General features: G+C 39.7%; 1 protein-coding gene and 1 long non-coding RNA gene across 3 annotated transcripts in view; both read right to left on the minus strand.

The window, feature by feature from the left end:
• LOC133257379 (uncharacterized) overlaps nt 1-20,534 on the minus strand; it is a 412,549-nt gene that overhangs the window by 169,551 nt on the left and 222,464 nt on the right. Inside the window, exon 4 of one of the 2 annotated variants that reach the window (XR_009739526.1) lies at nt 19,408-20,221. The exons of the other annotated variant lie outside the window; for it this stretch is intronic. This is a non-coding gene — a long non-coding RNA (uncharacterized LOC133257379). Of the gene's footprint in view, nt 1-19,407; nt 20,222-20,534 lie in introns of those variants that run through there. 2 annotated transcript variants of the gene reach the window in all.
• Nucleotides 996-4,851, minus strand: LOC133256485 (elongation factor 1-beta-like). The gene is made up of 2 exons (XM_061431315.1): nt 4,751-4,851; nt 996-1,832 (listed from the first exon to the last, which is right to left on the minus strand). Exons 1-2 carry the CDS (start codon nt 4,849-4,851, stop codon nt 1,070-1,072), a joined length of 864 nt encoding a protein of 287 aa, XP_061287299.1. The 3' UTR covers nt 996-1,069.

A 20,534-nucleotide genomic window follows, 5' to 3' on the forward strand; every position in this document is an offset into this window, starting at 1 on the left:
AGTTACGGAAGTGTCAGTTGCTCAGTTGTGTCTGACTCTTTTCATGCCCACAGACTGCAGCCCACCAGGCTCCTCTGTCCATGGAATTCTCCAGGCAAGAATACTGGCATGGGTAGCCCTTCCCTTCTCCAGGGGATCTTCCCAAATCATAGATTGAACATGGGTCTCCTGCATTGCAGGCAGGTTCTTTACCATCTGAGTCAGCAGGGAAGCCCTTCTTTAGCTATAAATCTTGGGAAATAATACATCTGCCATCTTAATCAAGGAAGGCTAATCACTTTAAGAAATAAGTCCCCAAATTTAATGGCTTAACATAATAAAACTTTATTTTTTCTTCCATAACAGTATGATAATGGTATTTGGCAGGTGGTTTTTATGACTCTGTTCTCTATATCTTCAGGGTCCTCTCATTTCAGCCAGTGGACAGGGAAAGGGTATGGAGAAGCACACAGGAGGATTTTATGAGGCTGGTTGAGAAGCAGCATGCGTCAATTCTGTGTGTTCTGTTGACTAGAACTTAGACACTTGGTCCCACTTTGTTTCTGGGGACGCTGACAAACATATCTTTGTAGTCAGGACAACAAAGAGATGAGTTTGGTGGATATCTATCCTACGCTTTCTCAACCAGAGGATTAAGTCTTAATGCCCTATGACACCCACGACATGTAATGAATTAATGTTTCTATGTGTGTAGGCTGGAGCCTGCTATGTACTCTCCTTGAAGAAGTTGATAAAATCATCACTCAGATAATTTTCTGCAGTGCTTGGCCAGTCTTTCCTAAGCCTGAAAAAACTTGAAGGTGGCCAGAAGATAAAATGAGACAACATATGTAAATACTCATAAGCTACATAGTGCTATATGAATGAAAGCTGCCACAGAAGAAAAAAACTATGTGAATCAGGCTGGGGTGGGAAGAATTCAAAGCACCAATTGTCAGAGAGGAAGCACTGCACTGTGCAAGACTATTTCATTTTTCGTCATTTCTTTTGTAATATTTTATCTATCTATTTATTTATTTATTTTTTGTCTTTCAAACTTTTATTTAAGGGCACTGATACATGATGGATTTTAGATCTTGTTGAATGCAGCCACATCCATAAACTGTACATACTCATCGAAAGCAGTGATCTGCTCCTCCAGCATGTCTGTCCCAACTTTGTCATCTTCAACTACACGCTGTGTTTGAAGTTTTTTAATGCCATACCCAACCAGAACTAGTTTAGAAAAGCCCCAGACCAAGCCATCTGCTTGAATGCTTCTGACACATTCCTCTAGTTTTGCCATATCAGGCTCATCATCCCAAGGTTTCACATCTAATAAGATGGAAGACTTGGTGACAAGTGCTTGTTTTCTGGCTTTCTTTGACTCATACTGGGCAAGATGTTCTTCTCTTATCCTCTTGGCTTCTTCACTTTCCTCCTCCTCATCAGATCCAAAGAGATCCATGTCCTCATCATCTTTACTATCTGTAGCTCCACTTTCTGCGGTGTCTTCCACATTAGCAGGGCCATACTTGCCCAAAGCTTTCTTCACTCCTGGCAGGCTGGCCTTTTCCTTCTCATAAGATTTGATATGATTATACCAATGGAGGGCATGACATAAGTCAGCAGGTGGTGGCCTGGAGACGGCTTCAAATACTGCCACATCTGCTTGTGATGGCATATATCCCTCTATGTAACTCTTGTCTGCCAAGTAGTCATGGAGCACCTGGAGGCCAGCGGGGCTTTTCAAGTCTCCAAAACCCGTGGCGACAACTAATCTAGAACTGGGAGGCAGTGGAGGAAAAGAGGCGTGCAACTGGTCAGCGCTGAGCACTACGAGGAAAAAAGGCCTTTTGTAATATTTCAAACTTCCTGGTTTATCTGATGACCCTCAACCCTTCTAGAAGCCTCCTCCTAGAATCACATTCTCCATAAAGCTTAAATGAAACTTTTCCTCTAGCCCAATATGTTACTAATTCCACTTAAACCCTAACCGGCATAATGCATTTCTCAGTTAGCATATTGCACGTGTGCAGTTATTTATTTATACACTTTCCTCCCACTAGAAACAGAAGTCACTTGTATTCCTCACTATTGGCTTGGCACATATTGTATTAGGCATTTAATTCACATGTTCTGAAAAGCTTTAGATGTTCTGCCAGAGCAGAAGTCTGTGGTCTGTCTGGACGAACTAGAGGCTATGTATACATGCTCAGCTCCTCTGAGTTTCCAGCACAGGGTCCCTAGGAGCTATATTGTATTTCTTGTCCAGATAAAGTTCATTTTTGTTGGTGTCATCCTTAAACTAGTCCTTAAACATCCTTAAACTAGACCTGGAGAAAAAAATAATCCATGGAATTTGGGTCCCTGTAATTGTCAGACACAGTGATGATGATTTCAGAGACTGGTCTAAGCTGGTGCAAATGATCCTTGGGGACTAAGAGAGTTTTCTCAGTGCTCCCCAAATAATAATTCATAGACATCTACATCCAGCAATAAATTTGAGTACATGGTGGCTTGTATATGATGGAGGAGTACATTCTCCCATCACTCCTTCTTGTCTGAGGAAACAATTTTGTTTCCCAGGATGGTTTGGAGCTGCGGTTTGCATCTCTAGAAGAGTTCTGTGGAAAAGATGAAGATAGAGGACTGCTTTCTCTATCACTCACTGCTGACTAAAAGACATGAGATATCTGTCTTGCAAACCACCTTTCTCAATTTAGTTACACCAGAGAATCAAATAAATGTGTGTTTTATCTACTTAATCTCATGAATTCTATGCAAGCCTAGCCCAGTGGCTGACTGTGACAAGCCATCAGAAATCTCTTTTTAATTTTATATTTCCCCATTTCACAACTGCTTGATAAATGATTGTATCTGACAGCATTTAATCCATGTAAGAGTAATCACTGGCGATGAGGGCTTTGGAAGAATTGTCTGTATACTGTCCTTCTTCTTGTGTATCCCTTTACACAAGATCCCTGCTTTCTAATCAGCAGATACACCGCACACTGACAGAGTCTTTCATTACATGCTCTACTCAGGGCTTCAGTACTTTTTACTGCTGGTACATGATAAACAGTAAAGATGCACCCCCTACTACAAAAACAGATTTATTAATAAATAGCTGACACTTTGTACTTTTGCAGAATATCAAAGCAATTAGTGACAACAGTAGAATGATTTTCAATACCTACAGAGCGAAATATCATATTGATTCAAGCTCAAAGCTTTCTCTAAATAACAGCTAAGGAATTGTCTATTGCATCTGGTCAATTCTTTTAAAGAACAGGTGGTAAAAAAGAAAATACATCAGTAAAACTGCTTCGAATGGTTCAACTGGATATACTGGCCAATTTGCCAATATAGAATAACTAGTAGACTAATGGCACAGAAAATTATTTTGGTTTCTTTTATATCTTATGTTTACACATAGGTGTGTATACATTGGATAAAGAAATGGCAACCCACTCCAGTGTTCTTGCCTAGAGAATCCCAGGGACAGGGGAGCCTGGTGGGCTGCTGTCTATGGGGTCGCACAGAGTCGGACACGACTGAAGCGACTTAGCAGCAGCATCACATTTGTATGTTTATATATGCATTTTATTGGCATGCTTGTATATATATGTATTTTACTCACATATAAACCAATGATAAAGTTCACCATTTGGGGATTTCACATAAAATTGAGATATTCATTTGATTTAAAAGGTAAAGGAGGATTCACTGTGGGGAAAAATGGAATATTTAGATCATGAAACCTTAGATTCACAAAGTCATGGGACTATGAAGCAGAAGAAATTTAAAGAGATGTACTAGTCTAGTTTTTTCCCTGGGGAAATATGATGTTCTTCTTACCCCCAACTTGTCATGACTCAGGCAATATTACAGACGAAACATCGAAGCCAGGAAAGAGAATCTGATTGTCTAGCAAATAAAAATTTGTGATGGATCAAGAAATCTCCCATCCCCAGTTCTCAGTGCTTCCCTCCAGAGAGTTTGCTTCATTCATTCATTCATTCATTCAATGCCTACTAAGTTCTGAGCACTATTCTAAGTGCTGAGGAGGCAGCAGAGAATTAACACAGCCAACATTCCTGCCTTCATGGCTCTTTTGCTGCTCTCAAAAGAGACAGATCATAAATAAGAAAGGAAATGGTATTTTAAGAAATGAGTAACGCTATGGAGGAGAGCAGGGCAAGTCCATTAAAGCACACAGAGGGATGGGGGAGATGGACTGCTGTGTTTTCAATATGATGGCCAGGCAAAACCTCATTTTTTTTTCTTTTTTTAATTTGAGTGTAATTGCATTATAATGTTATGTTAGTTTCTACTGTACAACAAAGTGAATCAGCTATATGTACACACATGTCCCCTTCCTCCTGAGCCTCCCTCTCACCCGCTCCACCCAACCCTCTAGGTCATCACAGAGCACCGAGCTGAGCTGCCTGTGTTATAGAGCAGCCTCTCACTAGCTGTCTATTTCACACATTGTAGTACATATATGTCACTCCTAATCTCCCAGTTCATCCCACCTTCCGCTTCCTATCCTCCTCCCCTGTGTCCACATGTGCATTCACTATGTCTGTGTCTCTATTCCTGTCCTGGAAATAGGTTCATCTGTACCATTGATAAAGTGATGAATAAGTAAGGACCTGAAGAATGAAAAGATGGGAATCACGGGCTCTCTGGAGAGCGACCCCAAGGTGGAAGCACACCTACTATGCTCACACGTGCAAACTGTCTGCTTAGTTTTCCTCAGATTTACCTATTACATTCTATTCCTTTCAACTTCTTCATCAAAACTGTCTTTTCTTGTTTCTGTTGGAGACTAAGATAGTTCCACAAATCATCACCTGCTTCCGTCATGGTTCCGAAGCTTGGAGCTGTGCCATTTTTGAGTCACTGCTTCTGCTTCTATTCCAGCCTCTCTGCATAATTGTCAAACTCCCCCTCTCTTCTGCCCGGGTCATCTAAGGACACTCCACAGCTCCTGGGCCCAGGGGAGTCATACAAATTCTCTCCTGTCATATTCAACACCTGAGGCTTATTTGACCCAATTTCTTCTCTTGACTTTTAGTTCCACCTTATGTCTAATCATCCTTTGAGAGAACAATGAAGGGAAAAGACTGTAGAGCTGCAGGTTACAAAGTGGGTTTATACCTTAAGTGGAACTGCAAATCAAACAGACCTCTGTATTTGCCAGCTACGGGTACCCACTCTGTGCTAGGTGTCAAGCTAGATTCTGGGGATTCTGAGGTATCTCTGTCCTCAAAGTGTCCACAAGAGATTGCCATAAGCAATGACCATGTGTCTGCAGGCAGCACTGTGGGGCTGCCCACTACTCAGCTCCAGTTCAGTCCCTTCACATAAGAGTATTACTGGGGAGGATGTGTTTTGTATATGTAACTGGGTTTTAATGTGGCCACCACTGTGCTAGGTGTTATATAGCAGAATAAAAAGTTAAAAATGCATGATTTCTCCTACGGAGTTGGCTGCTTAGCTGGTATGACAAATTATTGTATAACTTGGAAAGTTATACAATAATGCACCACAAAAACCACAGTTCAAAATCACAATAGAGTACTATAAAGTGAAAATGACTGAGTCTTGTCTTCCAACCATCTCTTAAAATTATACTCATCTCCTCTAAGGTAAATCAATAACATGTAAAGGGATGAGCAACATTATGGCTTGCACAAATTCCTATCAGTGATTCTTTGGTTTTTAAAAAATGAGTTCTATTTTTGGATGTATCCCTCTTTATAAATCTAGACTCTAACAATAAAGTCCTTAAAAGATAGGAATCCATTAGCCGACTTTCATTTCTACCAATAACCTTAGTACTCCACCTACATGTTTTATTTTATTTTTTAATCCTATAAATTCACTATTTGGTAAAAGTTGTGGAAAATGTCTACTGTTGGACTCTTTGCCATTTAAAAAAAAAATCTATCTCAGCATACTTTGCCTCTGACCAGCTTTCCTACCTGAGAATTTTACTCTGCCTTTTACGTTATTCATGTATAAGCAACAATGTCACTCTCCATCTCATTTCTGTTTCTTTCCTTCCCCTGCTCTGCTTAGTGCTGTTAGTATTCCTCGCATGTCAACTGCTCCACCAAGGCTTCAGTCCTGTTAAGTTTGAGGTAAATATGTAGTATAATATATTCCGGTATTAGCTTTTCTGGTTGAAAAGCTCTAATGAAAAGGAATACCTGTGCCAAAGCAGGAACATTAAAGTTAGAAATGGAGGAGCAGTTCTGCCTATATGGTAGGCCCAATTTTGCTCAAAAAGATAGGATTTGAATAGGTTACAGTTTCCAGGAGTCATCATTTATTTGCACGCTAACTAGCAAATGTATTATTTATTTATCCTCATGACAAATTATTCTCTCTGATGTGATTTTGAACATCCTGGGCAACATTAAGTCTGAATTCTGATCAGCGAAAACCCAGGATTCTGGGTGCAGAGCCATTATTGCTGCTGCTGCTGCTGCTAAGTCGCTTCAGTCGTGTCCGACTCTGTGCGACCGCATAGACGACAGCCCATCAGGCTCCCCCATCCTTGGGATTCTCCAGGCAATAACACTGGAGTGGGTTGCCATTTCCTTCTCCAATGCATGAAAGTGAAAAGTGAAAGTGAAGTCGCTCAATCGTATTTGACTCTTCTCGACCCCATGGACTACAGCCTACCAGGCTCCTCCATCCATGGGATTTTCCAGGCAAGAGCACTGGAGTGTGGTGCCATCGCCTTCTCCGGCCGAGCCATTATTAGCTTGTCCCTAAAGCAGCAGATATGGTGTAAAATCTTCAGGGGACCACATCTTTCTAATGATCCTTCCACGCAAATCCCAGTGGTTGGCCCTGGTTGATAAGTCAGATCCTGGAGCAGATGGTAACAAGTTTCCTTTAGAATGTGGAAAAATCCTGATTTCCCTTATCTATGATGCTACAAGAAGAGACATGGAAGCTCCCAGAAGGAAGCAGTAGGGACTCTGGACTTCTATTTATGGGAAAGGATCATCCATTTAAAATTCTGGTGCCTCAAAGACAGAAATATAGATCAATGGAACAAAATAGAAAGCACAGAGATAAATCCATGCACCTATGGACACCTTATCTTCAACAAAGGAGGCAAGAATATACAACGGAGAAAAGACAATCTCTTTAACAAGTGATGCTGGGAAAACTGGTCAACCACTTGTAAAAGAATGAAACTAGAACACTTTCTAACACCATACACAAAAATAAACTCAAAATGGATTAATGATCTAAATGTAAGACCAGAAACTATAAAACTCCTAGAGGAAAGCATAGGCAAAACACTCTCCGACATAAATCACAGCAGGATTCTCTATGACCCACCTCCCAGAATATTGGAAATAAAAGCAAAAATAAACAAATGGGACCTAATTAAACTTAAAAGCTTTTGCACAACAAAGGAAACTATAAGAAAGGTGAAAAGACAGCCTTCAGAATGGGAGAAAATAATAGCAAATGAAGCAACTGACAAAGAATTAATCTCAAAAATATACAAGCAACTCCTGCAGCTCAATTCCAGAAAAATAAATGACTCAATCAAAAAATGGGCCAAAGAACTAAACAGACATTTCTCCAAAGAAGACATACAGATGGCTAACAAACACATGAAAAGATGCTCAATATCACTCATTATCAGAGAAATGCAAATCAAAACCACAATGAGGTACCATTTCACACCAGTCAGAACGGCTGCTATTCAAAAGTCTATAAGCAATAAATGCTGGAGAGGGTGTGGAGAAAAGGGAACCCTCTTACACTGTTGGTGGGAATGCAAACTAGTACAGCCACTATGGAGAACAGTGTGGAGATTCCTTAAAAAACTGGAAATAGAATTGCCTTATGATCCAGTAATCACACTGCTGGGCATACACACCGAGGAAACCAGAAGGGAAAGAGACACGTGTACCCCAATGTTCATCACAGCACTGTTTATAATAGCCAGGACATGGAAGCAACCTAGATGCCCATCAGCAGACGAATGGATAAGAAAGCTGTGGTACATATACATAATGGAATATTATTCAGCCATTTAAAAGAATACATTTGAATCAACTCTAATGAGGTGGATGAAACTGGACCCTATTATACAGAGTGAAGTAAGTCAGAAAGAAAACACCAATACAGTATACTAACGCATATATATGGAATTTAGAAAGATGGTAGTGATAACCCTATATGTGAGACAGCAAAAGAGACACAGATGTATAGAACAGTCTTTTGGACTCTGTGGGAGAGGGCAAGGGTGGGATGATTTGGGAGAATGACATTGAAATGTGTATATTATCATATGTGAAATGAATTGCCAGTCCAGGTTTGATGCATGAGACAGGGTGCTCAGGGCTGGTGCACTGGGATGACCCAGAGAGATGGGATGGGAAGGGAGGTGGGAGGGGGTTCAGGATGGGGAACACATGTACACCCGTGGCGGATTCATGTCAATGTATGGCAAAACCACTATAATATTATAAAATAATTAGCCTCCAATTAAAATCAATAAATTCATATTAAAAAAATAAAGTTCTGGTGCCTAAAAATCACTCAGTGTTTATTAAGTGGGTAGGTTAGCATCCTTTTACTAATACCTTTATGTACCTTTTAAAAATGTCAGCTTTCCCTCATTTTACTTCATATTTCAAAGTTTTTAGCAAAGCTCAACACAAATTTGGAGTTCACATTGTGGCCCTCCAACCCTCTTGGCCCTGCGTCGCCCCCATGTGGGCATGGGGCCTGTTTATGTGTTATGAAATGTGTATCTCCATTTCAAGTGTTCCTGTGCACAATCATAGAGAGCATGTTTTCCTCAGTCCTAAGAAGCTGCCAAGTGCCTTTGATTTTTGAGGAGTGGAGGACAGCTCCCAATCTTGCACGTCACGCATCCTTTGGGGGCTCTGTCTGTCCTCTCCACTTCCCACAGTTTTCTCTCTCAAAACACTTTAGTCTTGTGGGCTAGGGAGACCAATGGTTAACCAAATGGTGGATTTTTATGACTCAAAGGAGGAAGAAGGGCTGGAGGTACACGCTTCGCCTGCTTATAAATATCTTCTATTAATCAGGTTGACAAATTTTAACTGAGAAAGTATTCTTTGCCATTTCCTGTACTAATAAGCTCCATGGGTATCTTCAAAAAGCTTTCAATCTGTTATAGAAATATACATGTGAACGTGACAAGCAGGCTCACCCATGCCATTATTCCAGGGATTTAACCTGCTTTTAAGTTCTCACTTTTCAGCCACTTCATCATAATTATTACTCCTTTTTGTATCCTCTTGTATCTCCTAAACTGTGGTGCTTCAAATTTGATGCAGCATGCCTACAGATGGCTGACAAATGTAACTTAAGATCTATTTCTTTAGATTCTACTATTCATCCAAGAAACACATGTTAAGTACCTATTAGGCTTTGAGGGTAAAATGAACTCAGTTCTAGCCTTTTGTTCCAGATGTTCATAACTAGTGGTGGGACAAAAGAGATAAGCATGAAACATGTGAACACAGTGTAACAATAGAGGTGGGTCTCATCTGAGGCCGGACAAGGTAGAACAGTGTGTGTGTGTGTGTTGGAGAAGCTGATGAGGCTGCATGGCAGATTTGGAAACTGAACTGTTCCTTGGAGAAATCTGCAGGACAGAAAGAGGCTGTAAGTTTTACTGCCTCAAACAGCATGAGGCCTTAATGTGGCAGTATTAATTGCCATAGTTTAATGAGATATATATTGATGGTATCCTCTCGTGATTTCTCACATCTCTCTCAAAATAGGTTCTATATAATATGATATCACCATTCAGGATAGTTAAAGTGACAGTTTTATCTTCTAAGCTTGTTGCCCTTTCTCTTGGCATTTTTAAGGATATTATTGTTGGGCTAACAGGTGAGACCACTGAGCAGTATTCCCACTTGGTTTGGGAATACTGTGTAATCGCTAAGGAAGAAGCCTCTATTAATTTAACAAGCACAGCCTAGACTCTAAGCTCTACCCAAGGCTGTGGAAGCTGCTATTAGATATACAAGAGAAGGAGACACAGGCCTGGTGGGACCAGAAGAAACAGCAAACTAGGGCCCTTGATGTTGAGTTCAGCCTTGGGTCTTGCAGTGACTCATGTTATCACCTTGAACAGATCATTTAAATCTCCTCAAACTCCATTTTCTCATCTATAAACTAGGGACTGTTATTTTGGCCTACCTTCACAATAAGGTTACTGTAAACATAAGAACTGTTACAGATATACAAAAGGTGTTGTAATTATTGAAGTGTTCCCCAATTTTTTTTTCAGATTTCAAACCTACTTGCATAAGAGTGGAAAACATTTTATTATCCTTATGGATAAACTTTTCAGTTGGAAGACACACACAAACACATATATATATATATATATATTATATGTGTATACATATATATTCAGTTTTATAGACATATAATTCACAAGTCTATAATATATATTATATATACATACATATATATATATGAATGAAATGACTGGAAATCAATTCTAAGTTTAAATTTAATTAATATGCCAAAGCAATGACAGCTTCTGGAATTGCTAACAGATACGAAAGTATAAGAATGAAATGCGTGAGGAGAATGATGCCCAGAATCCTTCCTGGCAGACATACAAATCCATTCAGGCCTCAGGGGAAGGAAAGGGAGATGGCTCACTGCACCAAGCTAGAAAAACATTCTACTGGAGCCTGAGTCACTGGACTGTGGTTAGTGTCCCCATGCCCTTTCATAAAATATGTCCCCAACATAGTGTCCTCATGCCCTTTCATAAAATAACCTGGATAAAGAAGTCAGCAGCCTTCTAAGAGGCATCTGTTTCATGTGCTGAGGATGGCTATGTTATTGGATGAACAAGGAGGGAAAAAGGTTTACTGCAGAGTGATTTTATAAGGGCAGAGTCACCTCAGTTACAGACAAGATTTAACAATCTGAAGTGAATTCATTATAACACTATTCACTTAGAAACAAAAATGTCATTTCTCATGACCCAGTAAATGAAGTGTAATTACTGAAAGCATATAAATGATAGAACTGAAAATGTTCTCCTCCTGATCATGCTTATGACAAGAAGCAATTTCACATATCTAAATCACTGATAACCAGGGAGAAACACCCTGAGACAGACCAAACACTTTGGACAGAATGTCGACAGTAAAGATCATGCTACATACTCAGTCTTCTGAGAGATCTAGAGCTTTTTTGACAACTGCTCAAACTCTAATGTGAGTTTCACGCCCTCAGGAAATATTTAACTCACTTTGAAATTTATTTGCAGCGATAGAAACCTGGGAATATTACTGAAAACGCCTAGGATGGCCCCTGGCCTTCTAAGCTGAGCTTTGACCTGTTTAAACTTAACCAGTCGCCTCCTGCCACTCTTTCCTTTCAGAGACTTCAATCCTCTGTAACGTAAAGATCATAAACAAACAATCCTCTGATTGCTTCTAATGAAAACATTTATAAAATTCTTCATATAACAGTCAAGTGAAGTCAAGTATGCCATTCTGTGCTTACCCAGGAACCACCAAGTCAGTCTTTCGTCTCTTTCAGCTTTGGACTACTGAATGCTCAATTTTTAAGCATTATTAGAAAAAAGATCATTCTGTGAAGCACTTCTCCCAGAGAAAATCTTGCTAAATGACTTCTTATTCTTAAAATGATGCCAATTCCTTTCCTAAAAGTGTATGCACCATTCAATGATATACGATTAGAAATTATGAGGCCAATTTTCCAAAGGTGTTTCTTCATTTGCATCAGCAAAAAAAGAAGTACTTATAATTGTCCATGCAAATCAAGGACTTTCATATGCAAATACTTATATGTGAATGTCATTATGCTGCTCCAATATACGGATTGAAGTTTTAATCTATTATACAAATAAATGTGTAAATATGCATTTGTATTTTTCGTTAGAAAAGAAGAAGTGTCCATATGTATAACTATTGATAGAAACAGAAAGGAAAGAGCCAGCAAAGGTCACCTGTTATATTCCAGATGACGCTATTTTCACCAGTTAACATGTTACCAACAGAACTGCTTCTTTCTTCTCACCCTCATGCCCTGTTACAGAATCTTGATCATGAATCCAGACTTCATGTTTTATTATGGTCAATTCACTCTGTGGAACACAGTCACCCTCACTTTGCATTTTGGTTATCAATGAGTCTACCCATCCTCCAGGCTTCTAGATGTACCTGAACTCCATTGCTGTTTGAGTTGGATTCCCAGTAGATGTCTCAACGTAATATAAATCAAACTGTGCAACTGATTCTAGGGAAGTGGTGTTACTTGTTCTACCTAACTAGAAGCCAAGTTCCAGTCCAACTGAAATGCATGGTACATAAATGTTTACCCAAAGCTGCCTCATCTGTCATATATTTTTGAGAAATTACAATTACCCCAGGGGGAAGAATTTGCAAAGGGACAATCTTTTGATCTAAAAATATAACCCATGTGACCAACAAAAAACTAAAGACTTGTGTACCACCATAATAAACTAATAGCTCTCACCTTGGGGAACCTTGTCCTCCACACAAAAAAGCAGTACAAAGAGACAGATCTATTTACTGGAGAAGATGCTAGTACTAACTGACAAGGTGGCTCATTTCAGTTTGACCCAGAGAGGATATTTCATTTTAGTTTTACTCAGAGAGGTAAATTATGCAGGGCTGTCAAACCAGGAACATTTCTCCTACTTTCCCCCATTCTCCCAACAGACAGCAAAAACTAATGACTGGAATAGATTTGCTTCATTTGACTACAGATCATATCCTATCTTATACGAAATCTGAAAAAGAGAAAGATTTACAAGTGACAACTAGTGATCCTCTCACTGGAAAACATAATGATATAAGCTGTGACAATATTTTCAATCTGAGAGTGTAGCTTATGATCTGGATAATTATATTTATCTTGCTTTCAGGGGCAAGAAGAAGCTGGGATGATGTGACCTAGATGAAAGATATTAAAATTACTAGAACATTTAAATGGTTTAATAGGGACAGCAAGACAGAATATTGAAGTAGCAGACATCATTAGAGCAAGTCACAGCATAGTGGGAAAAAAATGGCTAATTCTAGTTGCAAAGAAAACTGACAGGTCCACAGGTTACATTAAAGATTCTGGGGTTTCTCAGAACTGTTGGGGAAAAGTGAAAGGAAGGACCAGTCAATGTGCAACTGCTTTTGTAAATGTTGCTGCTGCTAAGTCGCTTCAGTTGTGTCCGACTCTGTACAACCCCATAGATGGCAGCCCACCAGGCTCCCCCGTCCCTGGGATTCTCCAGGCAAGAACACTGGAGTGGGTTGCCATTTCCTTCTCCAATGCATGAAAGTGAAAAGTCAAAGTGAAGTCGCTCAATCCTGTCCGACCCTTAGCGACCTCATGGACTGCAGCCTACCAGGCTCCTCTGTCCATGGGATTTTCCAGGCAAGAACACTAGAATGGGGTGCCATTGCCTTCCCCATTTGTAAATGTTACTGAAACACTATCCTTATATGCACACTGGTGTAGCCTGAAGTATATGCATTGCAATAACAGTAATATTCCCAATTTCTATCCAATCAGTAAAATTAAACCTTTCAAAGCACTTTCATGAATAAAGTAACATTACTAATTTTACTGAAATTTGAAAGTGTTCATTGGACATTCAGACCTGGTCCTACTTCAACCACATCTCACCCTGGGCAACAGGACAAACAGTTGTAATTGGTTATTGCTTGAAGAGCCACAGGACTTTATGAAACTCTGTGAATGTAAAAGTTCATAAAAAATATTGGGGAAAAAACAGCAAAAATATCATTTAATAATTTTATTGAACAGAAAAACTTTCATTGTTGCACCTTTTCCTGAGGCAGCAACACTGGTCTATTATCTCATAAATCTGGGTTGGAAGCCACAAAGCCCTGCGTGGGTAGGAAATAACAGGGTTAGAATAAAATCAAGATCAGATGGTAAAGGAAATGCATGTGTTCGTCCTTTCAAAGGGGCCTACTGGAGAAACACAAACACAATGTTGAATCAGATATCATTCTGCATAGACATGTGCATTTTTCATCACAGTGAGAGACATTTGTATTATGGTATCTCGGAGGTGATATAAACAAGTGAAGTGAGTGAAGTTGCTCAGTCGTGTACAACTCTTTGCAACCCCATAGACTGTAGCCTACCGTGCTTCTCCGTCCGTGGGATTCTCCAGGCAAGAATACTGGAGTGGGTTGCCATTTCCTTCTCCAGGAGATCTTCCCAACCCAGGGATTGAACCCAGGTCTCCCACATGCAGGCAGATGCTTTACCATCTGAGCCACCAGGGAAGACAATTTCTGGTTTCCCAAGTAAGGGCTTCCCAGGTGGTTCAATGGTAAAGAATCTGCCTGCCAAAGCAAGAGATGCAGGAGATGCGGGTTTGATCCAGGATCGCGAAGATCCTCTAGAGGAGGAAATGACTCCAGTATTCTTGCTGAGAAAAGAGGAACCTGGTGGGCTATGGTCCATAGCGTCACAAAGAGTTGGACGCTACTGAGAGGCTGAGCATGTACAGACATAGTGTGATATGCTTGCTCTCCATGAAACTAGGTAAAGCCATCAACTCTACTTCACTAACTTAAGATGGGAAAATAATATAACTACAAAAATACGGAGCAAAGCCTAATCTCCAGTGTCTACAGAACCTCCCCCTCTTTTTACAGACAGCTATGGAGATATATAATTTATCATCCATTCTTGTCATTTAAGTAGATGCATTCAGATAATTTCCCAAGATTATTCTTAATGGAACTATAAGAGTGTCAGTCAAAAATATCATAAAATCCAGTGTTAATCCCTCGTCTAATACAAGTTAAAAGGGAGTTTGATCTTGCATGCTGCCAACCAGCCCCTAGCCCTGCATTGTGCTCTCCCTGTGATTTCCATCATAGACAATTTTATCTCTTAGAAGAGTATGAAGTATAATCACATTGTAATACAATAGGGGGTGTGTGTACTTGTAAGCAAATACTTATCTTTGGGAAAAACCTCTCTGGATCTTACACCCTACTGGGACTGGCAGGCCCACCAGCTCCTGCCACTCAGCACAAATACATCTCAGCATCAAGCAGTTAATAGATACTGACACATGAAGCGCTTTGCCTTAATAGATCTATATTTATATCTAGCTTGTTTCAAGTTCAATTTGCAAGGGAGCCTTATCCTGGTTGCTATCAAATATGCTACTTACCCTGCCATTTCCACCTGACAGCACCTGATGGTACAGATCTCATTTCAGTGAAACCCACAGCTGCCTTTCCCACTCACACAAGCCTTCTGGGCCATCACATTATCATATCTATACTCGTACTGTTTTCTGGTTTTTTCCCCTCATCTCCTGGCCAACCTTATTTATCTCCAGCACTGAACTCAAACGTTGCCTCCTCTGCCAACCCTTCCTTGATCTCAATACTCACTGTGCAGTTGACAACATCATCTCTTAGAGAGGGCATCCCTGGTAGCTGAGTTGGCAAAGAATCTGCCTGCAATGCAGGAGGCCCTGGTTTGATTCCTGGATCAGGAAGATCCATTGGAGAAGAGATAGGCTACCCACTCCAGTATTCTTGGGCTTCCCTAGTGGCTCAGCTGATAAAGAATCTGCCTGCAATGTGGAAGACCTGGGTTTGATCCCTGGGTTGGGAAGATCCCCTGGAAAAGCGAATGGCTACCCACTCTAGTATACTGGTCTGAAAAATTCCATTGACTGTATAGTCCATGGGGGTCACAAAGAGTCAGACATGGCAGAGCGACTTTCACTTTCTCTTAGAGAACTGCCTTGAACACATTTCAAACAAAGCACTTGTGATGCATTTTGTCTTTATTTATTTATTCTCTTGTCTCTAATGAGTATTTAAGGCCTCTGAAGACAGGAATTGGGATGCATCTTTGTACTCCCAGCACAAAGTACTATGCCTATATCTAAGTGCTCCGTACATGCATTTCCATGGAATCTTTGCAGAAATGTTATATTGTTTATTCTATTAGAATATATTTCTCTATTCTATTAGAATTTAGTTTTAAAGAGAATACATAAACTAAAATCTGTTCACACTGACAACCATTTTTCTGTATCTTGTCTACCTTGTCTATCTTCATGTGTGTGTGTGTGTGTGTGTGTGTGTTTGTGTGGTGGTGGTGGTGGTGGTGATGATGGTTTACTTCTGAGTCGTGTCCCACTCTTGAGACCCCATGGACTGTAGCCAGCCATGCTCCTCTGTCCGGAATTTCCCAGGCAAGAATCCTGGAGTGGGTTGACATTTCCTTCTTCAGGGGACCTTCCCAACCCAAGGATCCAACCTAGGTCTAAATTTTCGTGGGCTTCTCAGGTGCCTCAGCAGGAAAGAATCCGCCTGCAATACAGGAGACTTGGGTTAAATCTCTGGGTTGGGAAGATCCCGTAGAAATCCCCTAGATTGCCTGGGAAATCCCATGGACAGAGGAGTCTGGCAAGCAAGCTACAGTCCATGTGGTCGCAAAAGAGTCAGACATAACTTAGTGACTGAACAACAGTGATACACACACATTCATAGCATTTGTTCTCAAAGTTTTTCAAAATCATTAATTGGTTCCAAATAGCACAGTCAACTTAGCAGGGCAATATGGTGAACTCTGCAATCACAGATTTAGTCCCAATAATAAATATTACAAACCCTGTAGTAAAAGTCACTCATCAGTTATCTAAAAAGTACAATTTTGTGTCCTGTCACTTCACCAAGTGTCTGAGTATCATTGTGAAGTAATTATGAATAAGCACATGGTCTCATTTCCCTTCCTCTTCCCTTTGTAAATTAAGTTAGCAAACACTTGAGAGCCTACTATGTTTCATATGCCACTAAATTAGAGAATCAAAAACTAATAAGACAGAGTCCCTGTCCTAAAGGAGCTCATTTTTCAGAAAATGAATTTTATCACAAAAGTATTATGATATGTATGATGAGTAGTCCCTGTTCTAAAGGAGCTCATTGTCTATAAAAGGAGTTTATAGACACAAATATTCATTATGGTATCTATGATGAGAGTTATGATGAAGACAAACACAGAAACCAAAGTGCAAGAAACAAGGGAACTTCCGGTGTGCCTTACCATTATAATCCCTTGTAGAGTTCTGAGAATAATATCTATGTGAACCTTCTCTTTGGTTATTAAATGTACTTTCCAATGATACCAAAAAATCCTTTATTTTCACTAAAATGGTAGTCTGCATGCTGTCTCTTTAGTCATGTCTGACTCTTCGCAACATTATAGACTGTAGCCCACCAGGCCCCTTTGTCTATGGGATTCTCCAGGCAAGAATATTGGAGTAGATTGTCATGCCCTCCTCCAGAGGAATATTCTTGACCCAGGGATTGAACCCACATCTCTTATGCCTCCTGCATTAGCAAGCGGGTTCTTTACCACTAGCGTCACCTGCCTATCCAAATGATAAAATAACATTTTATCATTTGGATAAATGATATTCTCTATTCTGTTCTATATTCTGTTGGATATTCTATATTCTGTTCTATGTTCTATATTCTGTTGGATATCAAGGCATTATCTCCACCTTATTTAAATCTATGAGGTTTCTTACCGCATGTTATTTTAGTTAATCTAAATACTCATACGTTATTTGCATTGGTTGTCGCATTAGATGGATAATGAATAGATACTCTACTCAATTTAATACTATTGTCTGACTGAAACAGTTTAGCTCAAGACAGTCAGCCACAACATGAATGACTATTTGTCCAGTATTTCTCTTAGGAAGTCTAGCAGTAGAGACACTATCAATATATGAGTGGCATCCAAGTTTATAAAGCTGATGACTGTCTCAGTCAGCTCTGGTGGTGAGTCTTGGGCCAGCTCCACCAGTTGGCTCTGCAGGGGTAAGACCTGCATGTGAAGGGATTTTACATAAGAACATCTATCCTTGGGGAAAAAAATAAATGCAGCAGTCAATGGAAATGTGTATGTGACCGCTTGTAGTGTGTATGAATGTGTGTGCATAGATGGTTTTAAGCACAGAGAGAGATATTTGGAGTCTAACTAACACCAAAGGTTTGAAGAGTTTGGAAGGAGAGCAGAACCTGCCATATGGTGGTATAAATTAACCACTGACAGTGCTTGGATTTTATGTTCTCTCTAAAGCTTGAAATGTGGGAAGGAAAACTATGGTTAAATGGCTATGCAGACAATTTTAGCGACAGCTTCTAAAACTGGTAACTCAGTTTCTGTTCCATGCTTTCCTGCAAATCTTAAGCATTTTTGCAACAGAAAAAAAAGTTCATAAAACTTAAACTATCATTTTGGGTAAGCTAAACCCAAGTGTGGCCATTTCATTTCATCTATTTGACCTTTTATGAGGACAGTTATTTACTTCAGTATTCTTTCTTGTTCAGAGACATAGCATAATGATATTAAAGTGGTCTGGCTGGGTTTGAGTTCCTGAAAATAAGAGATTTGGATATGCAGTAAACATTCTGAATTAGTAATCCTTCTCCAACCAACAGCTAATACTGAGAGCTGAAATCAAAATGGAAATGCTGGCTAAATCATTAACCACAATTCCCTTACTTTGAATAACAGCTGGAGTCTGTCCTAAGCAACATGAGGTCTATAGATGTGTCTAGAAACTGTCAGAAACTGGCATGTATATACAACTTGTTCCACTTTATCTCCAGGGACCCTAAGTCTTGTTAGTTAATCATTCTCAGTTGAAGACCAATTATCTCCAGATTATGTCTGTTGTATACTCTTACAAGAAACACACCAAAGCCATTAACTTACATTTGGGAATCTCTGAGCTGCACCAAATAACTCTCCTTTCCCTATTTTTTCAGTTAATTCATTAATTCAATAAAGTTTAAGAGTTCGCTACAAGCCAGAAATTATGTTAGGTACAAAGAAAACAAAAATCTATAAAATTCTACTGTGATGAAGTGAGGTCAGCAAGTCTTCCCAGTAAGCAACTATGAAGATGTACAAAACTTTCAAAAAAAAAAAAAAAAAACTTTAGCACTCTGGAAATTGATCAAAAGCATAGGAAAACAGAAATATTTATTTATTAAAACCATCAAACTACAATTGGGAACAATAGGAATTTCTGATGTTCTTCCCTAGGACTGATCCTATTCCTGGTTCCTCAGTGTGATACTCAACCAGGTGGAGCAGGCCATGAAAAGCAGTAGCCATATTGATACTGCAAGGGTGTAGGTAATCACTTGACTTGGAGTGTTGCTGCTATGGGCTCACAAACTAGCTGCAGGTATTAACAGAGATTTCTAGAAGATTAGGTGGTTATGTAAAGCTCAATAATTTCTCCGTATATCCTGGAAATAGCCAAGGCTGTGTGCACATACACTAGAGTGGGTGCAACCCACTAAAATATCCCTAGCTGATAGAACCTCAATGCATGAACAGAGGAGACATGAGAGAAACTATCATAAAATTAAAGCAGGAGTGAGTTGAAGTCAGTCTAAGCCATGAATGTAGTTGACACACAGACTCATCAGCAAAAAAAAAAAAAAAAAATTGAAGACATTGGTTTGAGATATTTGAGCACAGTCTCTTAAAATATCTGTCTCTGAAGACACAGTCCAACATTTTGCAATCTTTTTTTTTTTTTTAAACTTTACATAATTGTATTAGTTTTGCCAAATATCAAAATGAATCTGCCACAGGTATACATGTGTTCCCCATCCTGAACCCTCCTCCCTCCTCCCTCCCCATACCATCCCTCTGGGTCGTCCCAGTGCTCTAGCCCCAAGCATCCAGTATCGTGCATCGAACCTGGACTGGCATCTCGTTTCATACATGATATTTTACATGTTTCAATGCCATTCTCCCAAATCTTCCCACTCTCTCCCTCTCCCACAGAGTCCATAAGAACATTTTGCAATCTTAAAACTAAAAAATGGAAAAATAAAACTGATCAGAGATGTCAATGACTATACATTGCAGGGGAGAAAGTTTTCACAGATTTTGTCCAAAGAAGTTATATTTATTAACATGAAAGTAAAAGTGTTAGTTGTCCAGCCATGTCTGATTCTTTGTGACCCCATGGACTGTAGACTGCCAGGCTCTTCTGGCCATCTCCAGGCAAGAATCTGGTGATTCTCCAGGCAAGAATACTGCAGTGGGTTGCCATTCCTGTCTCCAGGGGATCTTCCCAATCCAGGAATCAAACTCAGGTCTCCTGCATTGCAAGCAGATTCTTTACCATCTGAGCCACCAGAGAAGTCCATTTATGAACATAAAAGTAAATAAAAACAACAATCCTCAAGGAGAAGGCTAGATCAGAATCACTAGAGTCATAACGATATGGTATCTAAAATGTCTAGTATTAAAAAAAACATTATGTGCAAAGAAAAAGAAAGCATGATCCATACTTAAGAACTAAAAGTAAAAGCAAAAAACTTCTAACACATAATGTTTCTGAGTGTTCCCTAATGCTGAAGGTAGCAGAAAAAGTTGTTCAACTAACTGTGATAAATTTGTTCAAAGAACAA

The sequence above is a fragment of the Bos javanicus genome, chromosome 11 (assembly GCF_032452875.1).
Source record: "Bos javanicus breed banteng chromosome 11, ARS-OSU_banteng_1.0, whole genome shotgun sequence".
Lineage (NCBI taxonomy): Eukaryota > Metazoa > Chordata > Mammalia > Artiodactyla > Bovidae > Bos > Bos javanicus.

What these genes read in the sequence shown, in the direction of transcription:
- LOC133256485 (XM_061431315.1), bottom strand. Translation starts at nt 4,851, where the DNA reads ATGACGGAAGCAGGTGATGATTTGTGGAACTATCTTAGTCTCCAACAG. An exon ending in AAAGGAATAGAATGTAATAG is followed by an intron (nt 1,833 to 4,750) that starts GTAAATCTGAGG and finishes ATATTACAAAAG; the next exon opens with GCCTTTTTTCCTCGTAGTGC.